This window comes from Aedes aegypti, chromosome 2 (assembly GCF_002204515.2).
Source record: "Aedes aegypti strain LVP_AGWG chromosome 2, AaegL5.0 Primary Assembly, whole genome shotgun sequence".
Lineage (NCBI taxonomy): Eukaryota > Metazoa > Arthropoda > Insecta > Diptera > Culicidae > Aedes > Aedes aegypti.
This window is the reverse complement of record NC_035108.1, coordinates 314858549-314873221: the sequence shown is the minus strand read 5'-3', so window position 1 is coordinate 314873221 and position 14673 is coordinate 314858549. Positions and strand designations below refer to the sequence as shown.

Below are 14673 nucleotides of genomic sequence, written 5' to 3'. Positions count from 1 at the left end.
GCATGTTTGTTGATTTTAAAGAGTAAACAATGCTTTCAAAATTCACTGTTTGTGTAGATCTTTCAGAATGGAAGACAATTATTTTATTATTTATTTATATATTTGTCATCATCTTGAATCATAAAAACAATTCCCCAGACTGTAGTTTATTCTATGTTCCTTATCCTATTGTCAACTCCCAAAACAGAACTGAAAAGTACTACTTTTCAGCACTGGTATGAAACAGAACTGAAAAGTTCCACTTTTCGGTACTGTTTTTGCTAAGGAGAGAAGTAATAATCCCTACCTCCTCGTGGTACTGGCCGGGGTACGAGTAACCTTGGGGAAGATCGGGTAACCAACCCCCGGTGGGAACTTTGGTCGTATGCTGACAGGGAAGGGGGGGTTTGCTTTTGCAAACCTGGAGCGTCTGTACTCCACGTTAGGAGCGGCTCACAACAGCGTCTGTTCCCATGTCAGGGGCGGCTGATCATCGTCCGAGTGCCAGAGAAGGACTCTAAGCTAAACTGCGCACTATGGCCCTCCGAACATTTAGGGGGAATGGTCCTCCGGAAATCTAGGGGGTTGGTGTCAGGCCCTGCAAGCCAACCGTAAAAACACATCAGCACAGGAACGTCAACGAGAGAATACGGACCGGAACAATCGGCAAAGACCACAGCGACGAAAATGGACTAGCGATTGGAAACTCGGTACGTGGAACTGCAAATCTCTCAACTTCATTGGAAGTACTCGCATACTCTCCGATGTACTGAAGACCCGCGGTTTCGACATCGTAGCGCTGCAGGAGGTGTGCTGGACAGGAGCATTGGTGCGAACGTTTAGAGGTAATCATACCATCTACCAGAGCTGCGGCAACACACGTGAGCTGGGAACAGCTTTCATAGTGATGGGTGATATGCAAAGGCGCGTGATCGGGTGGTGGCCGATCAATGAACGAATGTGCAAGTTAAGAATCAAAGGCCGATTCTTTAACTTCAGCATAATCAACGTGCATAGCCCACACTCCGGAAGCACTGATGATGACAAGGACGCATTTTACGCGCAGCTCGAACGCGAGTACGACCGCTGCCCAAGCCACGACGTCAAGATCATCATAGGAGATTTGAACGCTCAGGTTGGCCAGGAGGAGGAGTTCAGACCGACGATTGGAAAGTTCAGCGCCCACCGGCTGACGAACGAGAACGGCCTACGACTGATAGATTTTGCCGCCTCCAAGAACATGGCCATTCGTAGCACCTATTTCCAGCACAGCCTCCCGTATCGGTACACCTGGAGATCACCTCAGCAGACAGAATCGCAAATCGACCACGTTTTGATCGATGGACGGCACTTCTCCGACATAACCGACGTCAGAACCTATCGTGGCGCCAACATTGACTCCGACCACTACCTGGTGATGGTGAAACTGCGCCCAAAACTATCCGTCATCAACAATGTACGGTACCGACGCCCGCCCCGGTACAATCTCGAGCGGCTGAAACAACCGGATGTCGCCAATGCGTACGCGCAGCATCTTGAGGCAGCGTTGCCGGATGAGGGCGAGCTCGATAGGGCCCCTCTTGAGGACTGCTGGAGGACAGTCAAAGCAGCCATTAACGACGCTGCCGAAAGCGTTGTCGGATATGTGGAACGGAGCTCAAGAAACGATTGGTTCGACGAGGAGTGCCAGGAGGTTTTAGAGGAGAAGAATGCAGCGCGGGCTGCAATGCTGCAGCATGGTACGCGGCAAAACGTGGAACGATACAGACAGAAGCGGAAACAGCAAACCCGCCTATTCCGGGACAAAAAGCGCCGCCTGGAAGAGGTGGAATGCCAAGAGATGGAGTTGCTGTACCGTTCTCAAGAAACGCGGAAGTTCTATCAGAAGCTCAACACATCCCGCAAAGGCTTCGTGCCGCGAGCTGAGATGTGCCGGGATAAGGATGGGAGCATCTTGACGGACGGACGCGAGGTGATCGAAAGGTGGAAGCAGCACTACGATGAACACCTGAATGGCGCAGAGAACACAGGCACAGAAGGTCAGGACAGCGAAGGCGATGGCTACGTCAGCACAGCGGACAGCGGAAATCAACCAGCTCCCACGATGGGGGAAGTTAAGGATGCCATTCAACAGCTCAAGAACAACAAAGCCGCTGGCAAGGATGGTATCGGAGCCGAACTCATCAAGATGGGCCCGGACAGGTTGGCCGCTTGTCTGCATCGGCTGATAGTCAGAATCTGGGAAACGGAACAGCTACCGGAGGAGTGGAAGCAAGGCGTTATATGCCCTATCTACAAAAAGGGCGACAAACTGGAGTGTGAAAATTATCGTGCAATCACCATCCTAAACGCCGCCTATAAAGTGCTATCCCAGATTCTCTACCGTCGTCTATCACCTATAGCAAACGAGTTCGTGGGAAGTTATCAAGCAGGTTTCATCGACGGCCGCTCGACAACGGACCAGATCTTTTCCGTGCGGCAAATCCTCCAGAAATGCCGTGAGTACCAGGTCCCTACGCACCGCACTATGGGCGGTTTCCATACAGACTGGCGGCCAAAAATATTTTTTTCCATTTCATGTCGTATTTATGAGTTTTATGATACAAATTTGATGTTTTATTTTCAAACACAAGTTTTCGAGACTAACTTTTGAATAGGGCCTATAGCGAAATATTAAACTTTGTTACTTATAATGCATATATGCCATTTATGCGATTAACGTTGTGCAAATCATTATAAATGTTAAAACATACATAGAAATGATGATTTGAATGATTTAGCGTCATTAAGTTATTTTCTGAATTAGTTTTTAGCTGTTTTCAATAGAAAATGGTTAAAAATATTGAAAAAATTCAAAAAGCCTTAAATTAAAAAAGTGCAAATTTGTGCAGCTAAACTCTTCACGATCCTTTAGTTTACATCTCAAAGAACCCTTGGAACTGAATTTAAGCCTGGGACAACTTGGGACAAAAAAGTACTCGATGTGTTAACTATAAGCTTATTCGATTTTTTTAACTGCTTTATAAAAAAACATCATAAAAGCCACTATTTTGAAGCTTTTTGTTATTTTTTTATTGTTTCTGGGAAGCTTTTTTTGTAAGCTTTCAAATGGTGTAAAAACATTTTACGTAAGTATTATAGAAAAAAAGTTATATTTTATTTGAGTAAACCATAGTTTTTGTTAATAAAAACAAGTTTTTCTTCATAGGCTCAACTTTGGCATCTCATATCTGAGTGTGCAATGCAAATCATGCCCTAATATTTTGGGGATTTCTTAGCAGACATGTTTACAATGAAATGGCGAACAAGAATTGAAATTTGGGGCACATCACTTTTTTGATTATTGGCCACCTGATAAGCCATAGTGGCACCATTTGTTCATCGATTTCAAGGCGGCATACGATAGTATCGACCGCATAGAGCTATGGAAAATCATGGACGAGAACAGCTTTCCCGGGAAGCTCACAAGATTGATCAGAGCAACGATGGACGGTGTGCAAAACTGCGTGAAGATCTCGGGCGAACACTCCAGTTCTTTCGAGTCTCGGCGGGGACTACGACAGGGCGACGGACTTTCGTGCCTGTTGTTCAATATTGCGCTTGAAGGTGTCATGCGGAGAGCCGGACTTAACAGTCGAGGCACGATTTTTACGAGATCCGGACAATTTGTTTGCTTCGCGGACGACATGGATATTATTGGGAGAAAATTTGAAACGGTGGCAGATTTGTTCACCCGCCTGAAACGCGAAGCAACAAGAGTCGGGCTAATGGTGAATGCGTCGAAAACAAAGTACATGCTGGTTGGCGGAACTGAGCGCGACAGGGCCCGCCTAGGAAGCAGTGTTACGATAGACGGGGATACCTTCGAGGTGGTGGACGAGTTCGTCTACCTTGGATCCTTGCTGACGGCTGACAACAATGTTAGTCGGGAAATACGAAGGCGCATCATCAGCGGAAGTCGTGCCTACTATGGGCTCCAGAAGAAACTGCGGTCAAGAAAGATTCACCCCCGCACCAAATGCACGATGTACAAAACGCTCATAAGACCGGTAGTCCTCTATGGGCATGAGGCGTGGACTATGCTCGAGGAGGACTTGCAAGCTCTTGGGGTTTTCGAACGCCGAGTGCTAAGGACGATCTTCGGCGGCGTGCAGGAGAACGGCGTGTGGCGGCGAAGGATGAACCACGAGCTCGCTCAACTCTACGGCGAACCCAGTATCGTGAAGGTAGCTAAAGCTGGAAGGATACGCTGGGCAGGGCATGTTGCAAGAATGCCGGACAACAACCCTGTAAAGATGGTGTTCGCCACGAATCCGGTCGGAACAAGAAGGCGTGGGGCGCAGCGAGCTAGGTGGATTGACCAGGTACACCAGGACCTGGAGAGCGTGGGTCACAGTCGAGGATGGAGAGAAGCGGCCATGAACCGAGGGAATTGGCGAAATATTGTTGGCGAGGCTTTATCAAGATAATTGATGTAAAGCCAAATAAGTAAGTAAGTAAGTAAGTAGAAGTAATAACGGCCTGTTTATTCTTTGATGAAAAATAGGTTGATATGCAACGGAATAGCAAAGAAAATAATTTCAGTATTGATTGGCATATCAAATAGGACAGAAATTCCGGAGATTCATAGGCATATCATATATTCATTATGTTCCTCGGCGCGAAATATGTTCCAGTTGAAAATAAAAAAAAAAGTTCAAGTTCAATTGCGAACAGAGCCGTAGCATTGCCTCAAGGCGCCCTGTGTGACTCTAGAAAAAGACAAAGCTTGTTTCTGTTTTTGATTTTATTGAAAAAGTTTATCTTAAACAAATAAAAAAAACAAAAACGTTTTTGATATTCTATGGCTATCTTAATAAGAATTCGTCACCCAAATGATAAAGCTTAAGAATTATCTAAAAATTAGAATCCATTAAAAAATTGGTGAAGTATTTTGTTGGGAATTGTCATGCTAACTATCAATTCCTTTGGGTTGTAGCATCGCTAAGCTTGAACCCAGTCAAATTGACAGTTAGCGTAAATATTCACATAAGAAATGGAAAAGAGGCAGATAAAAAAAATAGCCATTGATGCATGAACTTGAGTGATTTGATGATTATTTTTAATTTCTGAGTGAACCCTGATCTGTATGGACCACGAGATGCACAAGTTCACTAATATGGCGTTTGAGCGGTACCGAATTTACTCGTTGCAATGGTCACTTAAATACCACGGCACCGTTCAACCGTCATATAGTGAACTCGTGCGTCGGTCCATATGATCAGGGTTCATTATGTTAGAATTGTATCACGATTTCATAGAGTTTAAGTTTAATTTTTGAACATTCTGTGCAGGAATGTCAACCACAATTTTCAAAGAATCATGCTCAGAATTATTTCTGTCACAATGACATCGAAGATCATGTGAAAACCCTTTCCAAGATATTTTTTGTATCCCGGATTACTTGAGAATCCTGTCTGCAATTCTATGTAATCCTGTGAAAAATCCTGTTCAAGATTTGGTGAGAATCCTATTTTTAGTTGCGATGCAGTTGAGTATTGAGCAGTTATTAACTACTATGCAACGTCCATTTATTACGTAACGCTAAAATTGGAAAATTTTGAACCCCTCCCTCACCTCGTAACGCTTTTTGCATGCAAAATTTCAAATTTTTGAATGAGCCGTAACGCTGGAGCCTACACTCCCTCCATCCCTAGAGCATTACGTAATATCTGGATGCTACCTATATGCAATTCATTGTGAGATCCCTTCCTTCATTTTTATTTGACTGTTTTCCAAGAAAGTATGAGTTGATATTCAATATTATCTGAAGACATCTATTGGAATTTAGTTGGAACGCATCCCAAAACTAAATTTAGATGTGTGACGAATCTGGCTGTTAGGCAGGAATTTTTCTTCAAGCTCAATAGACAAACAGTTTGGGCTGTTTTTTGGCACGGGAACAGAAGCTATTTTAAATAATAATAAACTTAATAAATTTTTATTCCCTTGATTTTCCTCAACAAATCGATTATTTCAAATTAGGTTTATGTGTAGAACAGTTTTAACGGCTTACTTTAAAGAAGTTTTCATAGAGCCTAACGCTTAACGAATTGGTTTCAAATTCATAACAACAATATCATCTAAGTTTATAGAAGATTTAAAAGCACTAAATTGAAATTTCATCATAAATTTAAAGTAAACCAAAAAACTTAAAATGCAATAAACCACAAGTTTGTTGTTTTTTTTCAAGTTAGTAATATATTCACATGGAGAAAAAAGTTCACCGCAGCTGTATTAACTTATTTACTTACCGATACTATTAACAATTACACAAGAAAATGTTATACAGTGGGATTCCGTTTTTGGCATGCTCCATTTTTGGCATGTTCTATTATAAGTGTCAACATGTAATCCATGAAAAGAGTGCTTTTTTACTACATTTTAAAAATCATAGACTAAGCTCGTAAGGAAAAATTTCAATTATGTTGAGACCCGTATCCTTGAGTAAAAACAAGGATACGAGTCTCAACATAATAAAAATTTTTCCTTACGAGCTGAGTCTATGAGTTTTCCAACTGTACCTTGGAGGTTCTTAGGGGATTCATGGTTCTTAGGGGACTTCTCAGAAATTTTAGCGGATTGTTGCAGATTACCAGCGAACACTGAGTGTTTCTAGCAGGATCTTGAAAATGTATAATTAGTTTTTGGAGATTATGTCCAAAATCTGGTGATTCCTAATAAGCTCTTAAGATTTTTGAGGCGTCCTGTAAATTCCTAGCATGATAATGTGGATTTTTAGTGGTATTTAAGGTATTTCCAGTAAAATCTTGGGGATTTTTAAAGGGTTTCTTGAAGAATATGAGAACTGCTAGTGGTAGCCTTAGAAAAGCAAACTTTTGAAAACGTTCAACAGAGTCTTTAGAATTATCAGCAATATCGTAGTGGAATCCCAAGATGTTAATTTCTAGCAAAATCCTTTGCGAGATCTAGATAATTCTAGGGAGATCCTACGGATTCCTAGCAAGATGCTTCAGAGCCATAGCGTTTTCATGTAGATTCCTTACAAGCACATGAAGATTCCTGTAGGGCTCTTGAGGTTTCATAGCAGGGTCCTGTAAATTACCGTTGATTCCATAAGGTAGTTGTAAAACATATATCAAGCTCAATTAAAACAGATTTCAAGTATGTAGAAATTATAGGAAGGTTGTATGTGTATTCTACTAAATAACGAACCACATTTATGGATTATGAGATGTAGTTTTTTACATTTGAACTTCTGACTGCAATTAATCATTCATTATGAAATGCTTTACTTTATCAGAAACATAAATCAAAGGAGCAATTCTAAACTTACCGAGTTTGGTCAAATTTTACGCTGAAGTCTAAAAGTTAAACTGATTTTTAAATAAACATTTAAAAAAAAGCTCATGTCGTTTTGCAATATCTAGCAATTTTGTTTAATAAACACGTCTTTGTAGGAATGCAGTAATACATTTTAATTTTCGTATTCTTACTAAGTTTTAGGGAAACGTCCAGTTCGTGAATAAAGGTCACTTATGCGATTATTGATTTAACACGGTCCACTCGTACGAATAATGTATATAAAACTTCCAAAAAATCATTAAAGACATTGAGGCGTATAAAAGTATGTATAACGTTTGCCACAATTAACATTACGAAGACATAGATTCATAGCAGAGTTCTACAACCCTACGGAAAAGTGATTCGAAGTGAACCGTTCCCAAGTCTCGATGCCATATGATTCCATAAGGATGATGTAACAACATTTTAATAACGTTTTAAAAACAAATAGTGGAAAAATAAAATTAAAAATGTGGGTTCCGATCTCCTTTTTTTGATTGCTTATTATTCGTCCTAGTTCAGCGCTCTGTCAAAAAAAGACGTTTCGGGGAAACGGGTCATTCAGGGAACTGGCATTCGGGACATTTAGGGAAAAGTAGCACAATCTTATTTTTATTTTTTTATACATTAACATCGTTGAGACATAGCATATTAAAAATTTGCATGATTCTAATGGGTCACCTAAGGAATGAACCCATGTATGCTGGTAAATTTTGATCAAATTGATGTTTTTTTTACATCTACACGAACTATTCCAAATAGTGATAATGTAAGCTTTTGATTGTGGTCGTCATATATCATAAAAAAAACATTGTTCTATGGGATAATCATAGAAATCGAAATATTAATTTTAGTTCCCAAACCGTTCCAATTATATGTGTTATCAAAGAGACTTTCTCTAGAAATAAAACATTTGGCAATGCTTTGGAAACACGCTAAAAACTAGAGGGACCCATCTTACTCCGTGTAGATTTACACGTAACTAAATTAAATGTATCACATATAGAAAACAGCTTGATTGCCTAATTATTTTTTTACAATAAGAAATTTTAAAAATTATAGAAATCACATCTGACAAATGCTTATGTCATCAAAAATGACTTCAAAAATGTCACTGACCATCTTGGGTTACCTTACGTATTCCACGAAGAACGACATTAAATCTCCTAAATCATTCAAACATTAGCTAACGCCAGAACAAGCTATATCAGACAAACAACATTTATTCCATCTCGCCACTCCTAAACAATTCCCGACAGTTTTATTGGACAGGTGAAGACCTGAATTAGAGAAATTTCCCGATGGCATCGGACCATCGAGCGAACAACACGCTACTCACCCTGTCGTGAAGCTAGAACTAGAGGATGCCACCACCACCGTCAACTGTTCGGACAGATGAGCGAAAATTGATAAATCAACAGGTTGCTCCCGTGGGCTCAAGTTCAACACTATGGAGAAGCTGTCGCGGTCCGGTAGTTCTCTGTAATGCGATGAAATGTACGTTTGATTGGATTTAAAAAGGGCAATTAGTTGATTAAAAAATACCTTACAAACGTGACCACCTCCTCGTTGTATGGAATGAGTTGAATTGTGCCTCTCTGGAGCGTTTCATGCTGTCTAAGCTTGACTAATTGCTGGTATGTCTTGTAGTGGCTTTTTTCCGCTTGCTTTTGATTTTTCAAATTCAGCTGTAAGTAGTTTGGATTTATTGGAAGCCAGGTTTTGACTGCCGTAGAAAACCCGGCGTTTGTGCTGTCGTCCCACTGGAAGGGTGTTCTTTCTGGGTCACGAGAGAAGTCCATGTAGACCTGGTTGTTTGTATTCCTCGCCGTAGGATCTTTTGTATCTTCCCATGGAATATCCTTATAGTCAACCATACCTATCTCTTCTCCGTAGTAGGTAACTGCTATTCCTGGAAGCGTCATCAACAGCACGCTAATTAAGTCAATTCGTTCCTTTCCAAAGCGAGACCCGACCCGGTGTTGATCATGGTTCCCAACAACCCAGTTTGCATTCTGGTCGCGGGGCATATAGGTCAACCATTTGTTGATAGTGAACACGAAATCTGGAGCACTGGAAGCTTGGTTCAAATCGGTAATGAGCAGAAAATTGAACGGCATGTGCGATCCGGCCCGGATGCCATCCGCCGAGCGGTAGTATTTCATTGTGAATGATATGTTGGCGTATGCCTCGGTCATCATAATGCGCATCGGCCCACCGTGTTCCTGGGTCCATTGGTCCAGAAGCGAACGCCAATGATATACCATTTCATAGGCTTCTGGCTGGAATTAGAAGTTCGGAAATTGTAAACGTGATACTACATAGCCAACAACAGATCACAAAAAAATACTTTGACCCACGCAACTCATCTTACCAAGTCCTTCGTATAATAGTGGTGCGTGTACCCGTAAGATAATGGATCCAAATCGGTGCCAGTCAGTGGTTCATCCAGAAAGTCCTCAACCTCGAACAGATGGTTCACCGCATCGATTCGAAACCCGGCTACGCCTTTCCCCAACCAAAACCGCATAACATCGTCCATCTGTTGAACGACCGCCGGGTTTCGGAAATTCAAATCCGGTTGCTCCTTCGTAAACTGATGCAGGTAGAACTGACCGCGCTGGGGGTGGAACGTCCAAGCTGAACCGTAGAAAACCGATTGCTGAAATTGAAAATCTGGATGCAGTCACCGCCAAAATAAAGTTCCCACTTGCTCCGAATCACGCAAATCGGGTGTCGGAATGGGAAATGCTACCGTCCAAATGTTTTTACCTTATATTTAACTCATTTTTTGTGATAAACTTAACCAGAAATCATTCAAAAATTTAATCAATATTTCGTAATATTTTTTAAGTTATCCTAATGCAAATTCAAGAATTCGTCATAGAATTTGGTATGAAATAGATAAGGAATTCCATACAGCCACTTTAGGGATTATTCCAGAAAGTGTTCGTATGAAAATGCATATTTATATATAAGTATTATTATGTTGAGGGAAAAATTTCCAGTTTTGACACATGATTTTCGTCAATTTGCATGATTAAGAGCAAGTGGGCACTTTATTTTGTCTGTGACTGTAATTCTTTGTCATAGTAAAGGAATAGAATTCGCTCCATTATCCAACCCATCCACGATGAAAGAAAAACGTACCCAATTATTGGGTGGCAACGGATCGCCCCCGTCCGGATTTACGAGCCCATCGTGCCACACAAAAAAGTCATCATATCCGACCTCTCGTGCAACGCTTCGCTGGAACCACTCGCACTGATCACTGCTGTGGTTCGGCACAAAATCCAACACTATCCTAATCCCCAATCGATTCGCTTCCAGCATCATTCCGTCAAAGTCTTCCATCGTTCCGTACTCTGGCTGGATGGCCGTATAGTCTGCAATGTCGTACCCAAAGTCAACCATCGGTGAACGGAAAATGGGTGACAGCCAGGTAGCACCGATTCCCGCATCAGCCAAGTGCTGCAGCTTTGAAGTTATGCCCCGAAGGTCCCCCACCCCATCACCGTCACTGTCCATGAACGACCGTGGGTAGATCTGATAGAATACCGTATTCTGCCACCAGTCCCGGGTATCGCTGCCTCCGGTGGTGCAGTGAACCGTTGCTGATATTGCTAACAGCAGGATTATTCGATATAATCCCGGCTGCTGCCGGTGCAGCAACAGGTGATTATTCATTCTGTCGTTTCAATTGATTACGGTGGAGCTGCTGATTCTGGCTGCACGCGGCGTCTCTGATTTGAATAGATCCAAAAATGCTTCGGGGCTTGTGCCAGAGCACACAGGTGCAAGAGAAGGCGGTGTCTTTCGTTTCGGAACGAAATGGTTCAGTGCACTCGGAATGGAGATCTGTGAATAGAGCAGACGAACGTGACAAATTATCTGACGCTTTGTGGATCGGTTTTATTCTATTGCGAAAATCTCTACACAATATTAAAGAAATACATTATGAGAAAAGTAAACGAACGTTAGGATAACGCAATAACAATGATCCCAATCAATTTTGATCCGGCCGTGCACTTCAAATGTAATCGGTATGAAGCAAAGCAAATTCATGATAATTTTTAATAAATGTTGTAGAGTAGAAGACAGTTTCATTACTTTTTAGCTCGATGAAAGCTTCAATTTTAAATGAATGTAAAAATATATTAGGTCTATTTTTGGAAATGATAATGCTGTCCTATATAATTTTCAAGATATTACACTAATTCGAGTTTATATGCCGCAGTAGATGATCCTTCCGGTTGTCCTTTATGGCCATTAATCATGGACATTGAAGGAATTCGACCGGAGAGCTTTCGGGGTGTTTGAACGTTAAGTGCTGCGAACAATACTCGGCGGTAAACTAGAAAACGGCATCTGGCGGCGTCGCATGAATCACGAGTTATACCAAGTGTATAAAGAGGTGGATATTGTCAACCGCATAAAACACGGCAGGCTGTGTTGGGCTGGTCACGTTGCCCGTATGCCGGAAGAACGACAAGCAAAGATAATACTCAACAGAGAACCCAGACGAGGCCACCGACTTCGTGGTAGGCCGCGCACACAATGGCTTTTTGCGGATGAGGAGGACTTAAGAGGAAAATAACCATCATCGTTTTACAAATTTTCAAAATCAGTTTTTCGCTCAAAATTGAAGCATTGCGCAAGAAAATCTATCCTTGCATTGCACTTGCTATCTGAAATACGATGATAGATTTTCATAAGGATTGATTGAAATTTGAACAAAAAACTGGTTTTTAACTTCTGATGATTGCTGATGATTGAATGATGGATTCTTGAGCCTTAAGGGCACTTAACGTTCAGGGCGACTGGAAGCGATTGGCCCAGGACCGAGCCCAGTGGAGAATGAGTCTTCTCCATTGGGCACAGATTCATTGTAGCGAATTGTAGCCCATTAAGTATCAAGTAAGTATGCTGCAGTAGAACTGTGCGCCGCCACGCCATGCCGCCGCCGCCGATTCATTTTACGTCATGCCGACGCCGAATAAGGTATCGGCGGCGCGTCATACGCCAATCAACACTACGCCGCCGATTTAATATTTTTACACCGATAAATATTTTGGCTCTTAAAATTTGATACTGTTATTTGAAAAAAAAAAACATTGCAAAATAAGTCAATGTTGCTTAAGCAATTTCTATAGGGTAATCCATTTCTTACAGTAATTCATTGAAGAATTTATTGAATAATTCCTGTTTGTATTACTCTGGGGTCTTCAGGAATTTATCTATCAACTCTATCTTGCAACCTTCCAGATATTTTTCAGGGATTCATCCTAAAATACCTACATGGATTTCTTCTTGAACTCTTTCAGAGTATTCTGTAAGAATTCCTTAAGATATTACTTCAGAATGTCTTTTAGATCAGCAATTACTCTAAGAATGCTAATAAAGAGCCCTTCAGTAAACACTCCACGGATCGATAATAATCAATTGGAATTCCTCCAGGAGTTCCTCGAGAACACTATCAAAGCAGGCGCTCTATCATATATTCAAAGAATTGTAGCAAGATTTTTTCATGTATAATTTCACAAATATTTCAAAGATTCCTCTAGCATTATTTAAGGAATTTATTTGAATTTTTTTTTCCATTCCATTTCGAATATTTTAAATTTTTTTCTGGAAATAAGTGGGAATTCTTCAAAATATTTTCTCAAAAAGTACTAAAAGATTCTCTTTGTAATCTCTTCCGAAAACAATCGTGTTTACACGACAATCCTGGGATTTCTTCAAAAAAAATCCTGCATGAATTCTTCTGTGAGCTAAAAAAAACCCTATTTCATTTTTTTCATATGTTTTTGTACTAATTCCCCCAATAATGTATCTTAGAAACGATTCAACAATGCCTCCAGTAATTACTCCGAACGTTGTTATAGGGATTCATCGACAAATAAGAGCAAGGATTTCTTCAAGAATGTTACCAGATTTTTTCTGGAATTAGTCAAAGGATTACAAGGATATAGGATATCTTCATTCATTCAATGAATTTGTGAGTAGGTAATCCGCTAAGGATTACACTTGAAATTTATTCAGAACATTCTCGATCAAATCTCCTACATTGCAAAAATGGTTATAATTTTCTATAAGTGTGTCGACACCTTAATATAAGAATCCATCTCACACATCGAATTAATTTAAATGATACTTAATAAACCTTGTCATTGTGAATCAAAAATATGTGTAAATCCACATAGCAAAAATCGGTTTATGGACAAAAGGTCAAAAGACAAAAGGTCGAAAGGACAAAAGGTCGAAAATGATTTGCATGGTGGGAAATTTTTCCTTCTTTGAAAAAAGATATTCGACCTTTTGTCCCCCTTATTTTGTTCTTCGACCTTTTGTCCTTTCGACCTTTTGTCTTTCGACCTTTTGTCCTTTCGACCTTTTGTCTTTCGACCTTTTGTCATAGATTCGCAAAAATCTATGTAGTTTCACACATAACGCTTATAAAACGAATGATCTCATGAACCAATAACCATGGATCTTAGTGCGTATCGTACCTTCGTGCTGTGCGTACACGAATTCTCTCTGCTCTTGTAAGTTTTTTTTTCAAATACCTAAAGCAATAAAACAGTACTTTTCAGTGCTAAAATTGAAAACGGTACTTTTCAGTGCTACTAAAACAGTACTTTTCAGTACTATTTTTTCTACTATTGATCCCTTTAAATTTCCTTGTTTGGAACCGTGCCTTCGATTATTCGTTGGACCCGTTGACGTGGCAAGAATGGAAGAAAGGACGTTTCTCCGGAATGCGAACTTTCTTGCAAGGGTGAAAAAGATAATGTTGGTAATTACATCGAAATGAGCAATCAGTTCGATGCTCTAGACAAATTTTCCGAACACCAACCGAAGCAGTCTCTGACCCAGGCTCTTTGATTCAAGTGAGGAAGCAAATAGTGCCGCCCTGGGAGGGAGAAACCAATACGAAATTTATGTACGTCAAGGTGAGCCGAGATTCTGCTGTCACGAACTGTCACTGTGAGCCCAGATCTAAAACAATGGACAAACATGATAAAAGCGCGTAATTGATTAAAACTATTTTTTGCATTTTTCAAATGTGACAAAAAATCGATTGAAAAGCTATTCATGCTTATTCAAAAGTAATGTCACAATAGCACCTTTTATCCTGATTGAATATTAAAGTGTTCAAATACGCATTATTTTACTTTTTCCAATAAAAACGAAAATTAAATGCACAGAAAACTATGGCCCTTTTTCCATGTTTGTCCAGAACGATCGAAGGAACACAACAAAAGAAATTTAGCGATTTTCATCAAGTCTGCCTTGATTGTCGTTGGCAAGCTGGAGTTTTCTTGCAATTCAAAATAACTTTGTGTCATA

The 14673-nt window shown here is 40.6% G+C and overlaps 2 protein-coding genes across 4 annotated transcripts in view; one reads left to right on the top strand and one right to left on the bottom strand.

Annotated features, from left to right (window-relative positions):
* LOC5573499 (calcium/calmodulin-dependent 3',5'-cyclic nucleotide phosphodiesterase 1) overlaps nucleotides 1-14673 on the top strand; it is a 437832-nt gene that overhangs the window by 197334 nt on the left and 225825 nt on the right.
* Nucleotides 1-14673, bottom strand: part of LOC5573491 (maltase 2) — a 28309-nt gene that overhangs the window by 1836 nt on the left and 11800 nt on the right. For all 3 annotated transcript variants that reach the window (XM_021845729.1, XM_021845727.1, XM_001660856.2), the window contains exons 2-5: nucleotides 10474-11181; nucleotides 9698-9985; nucleotides 8869-9605; nucleotides 8663-8803 (exon numbers count right to left, since the gene is read on the bottom strand). In XM_021845729.1, coding sequence (XP_021701421.1) covers nucleotides 8663-8803; nucleotides 8869-9605; nucleotides 9698-9985; nucleotides 10474-11010 — 1703 coding nt within the window. In that variant the 5' untranslated portion in view covers nucleotides 11011-11181. The remainder of the gene's footprint in view (nucleotides 1-8662; nucleotides 8804-8868; nucleotides 9606-9697; nucleotides 9986-10473; nucleotides 11182-14673) is intronic.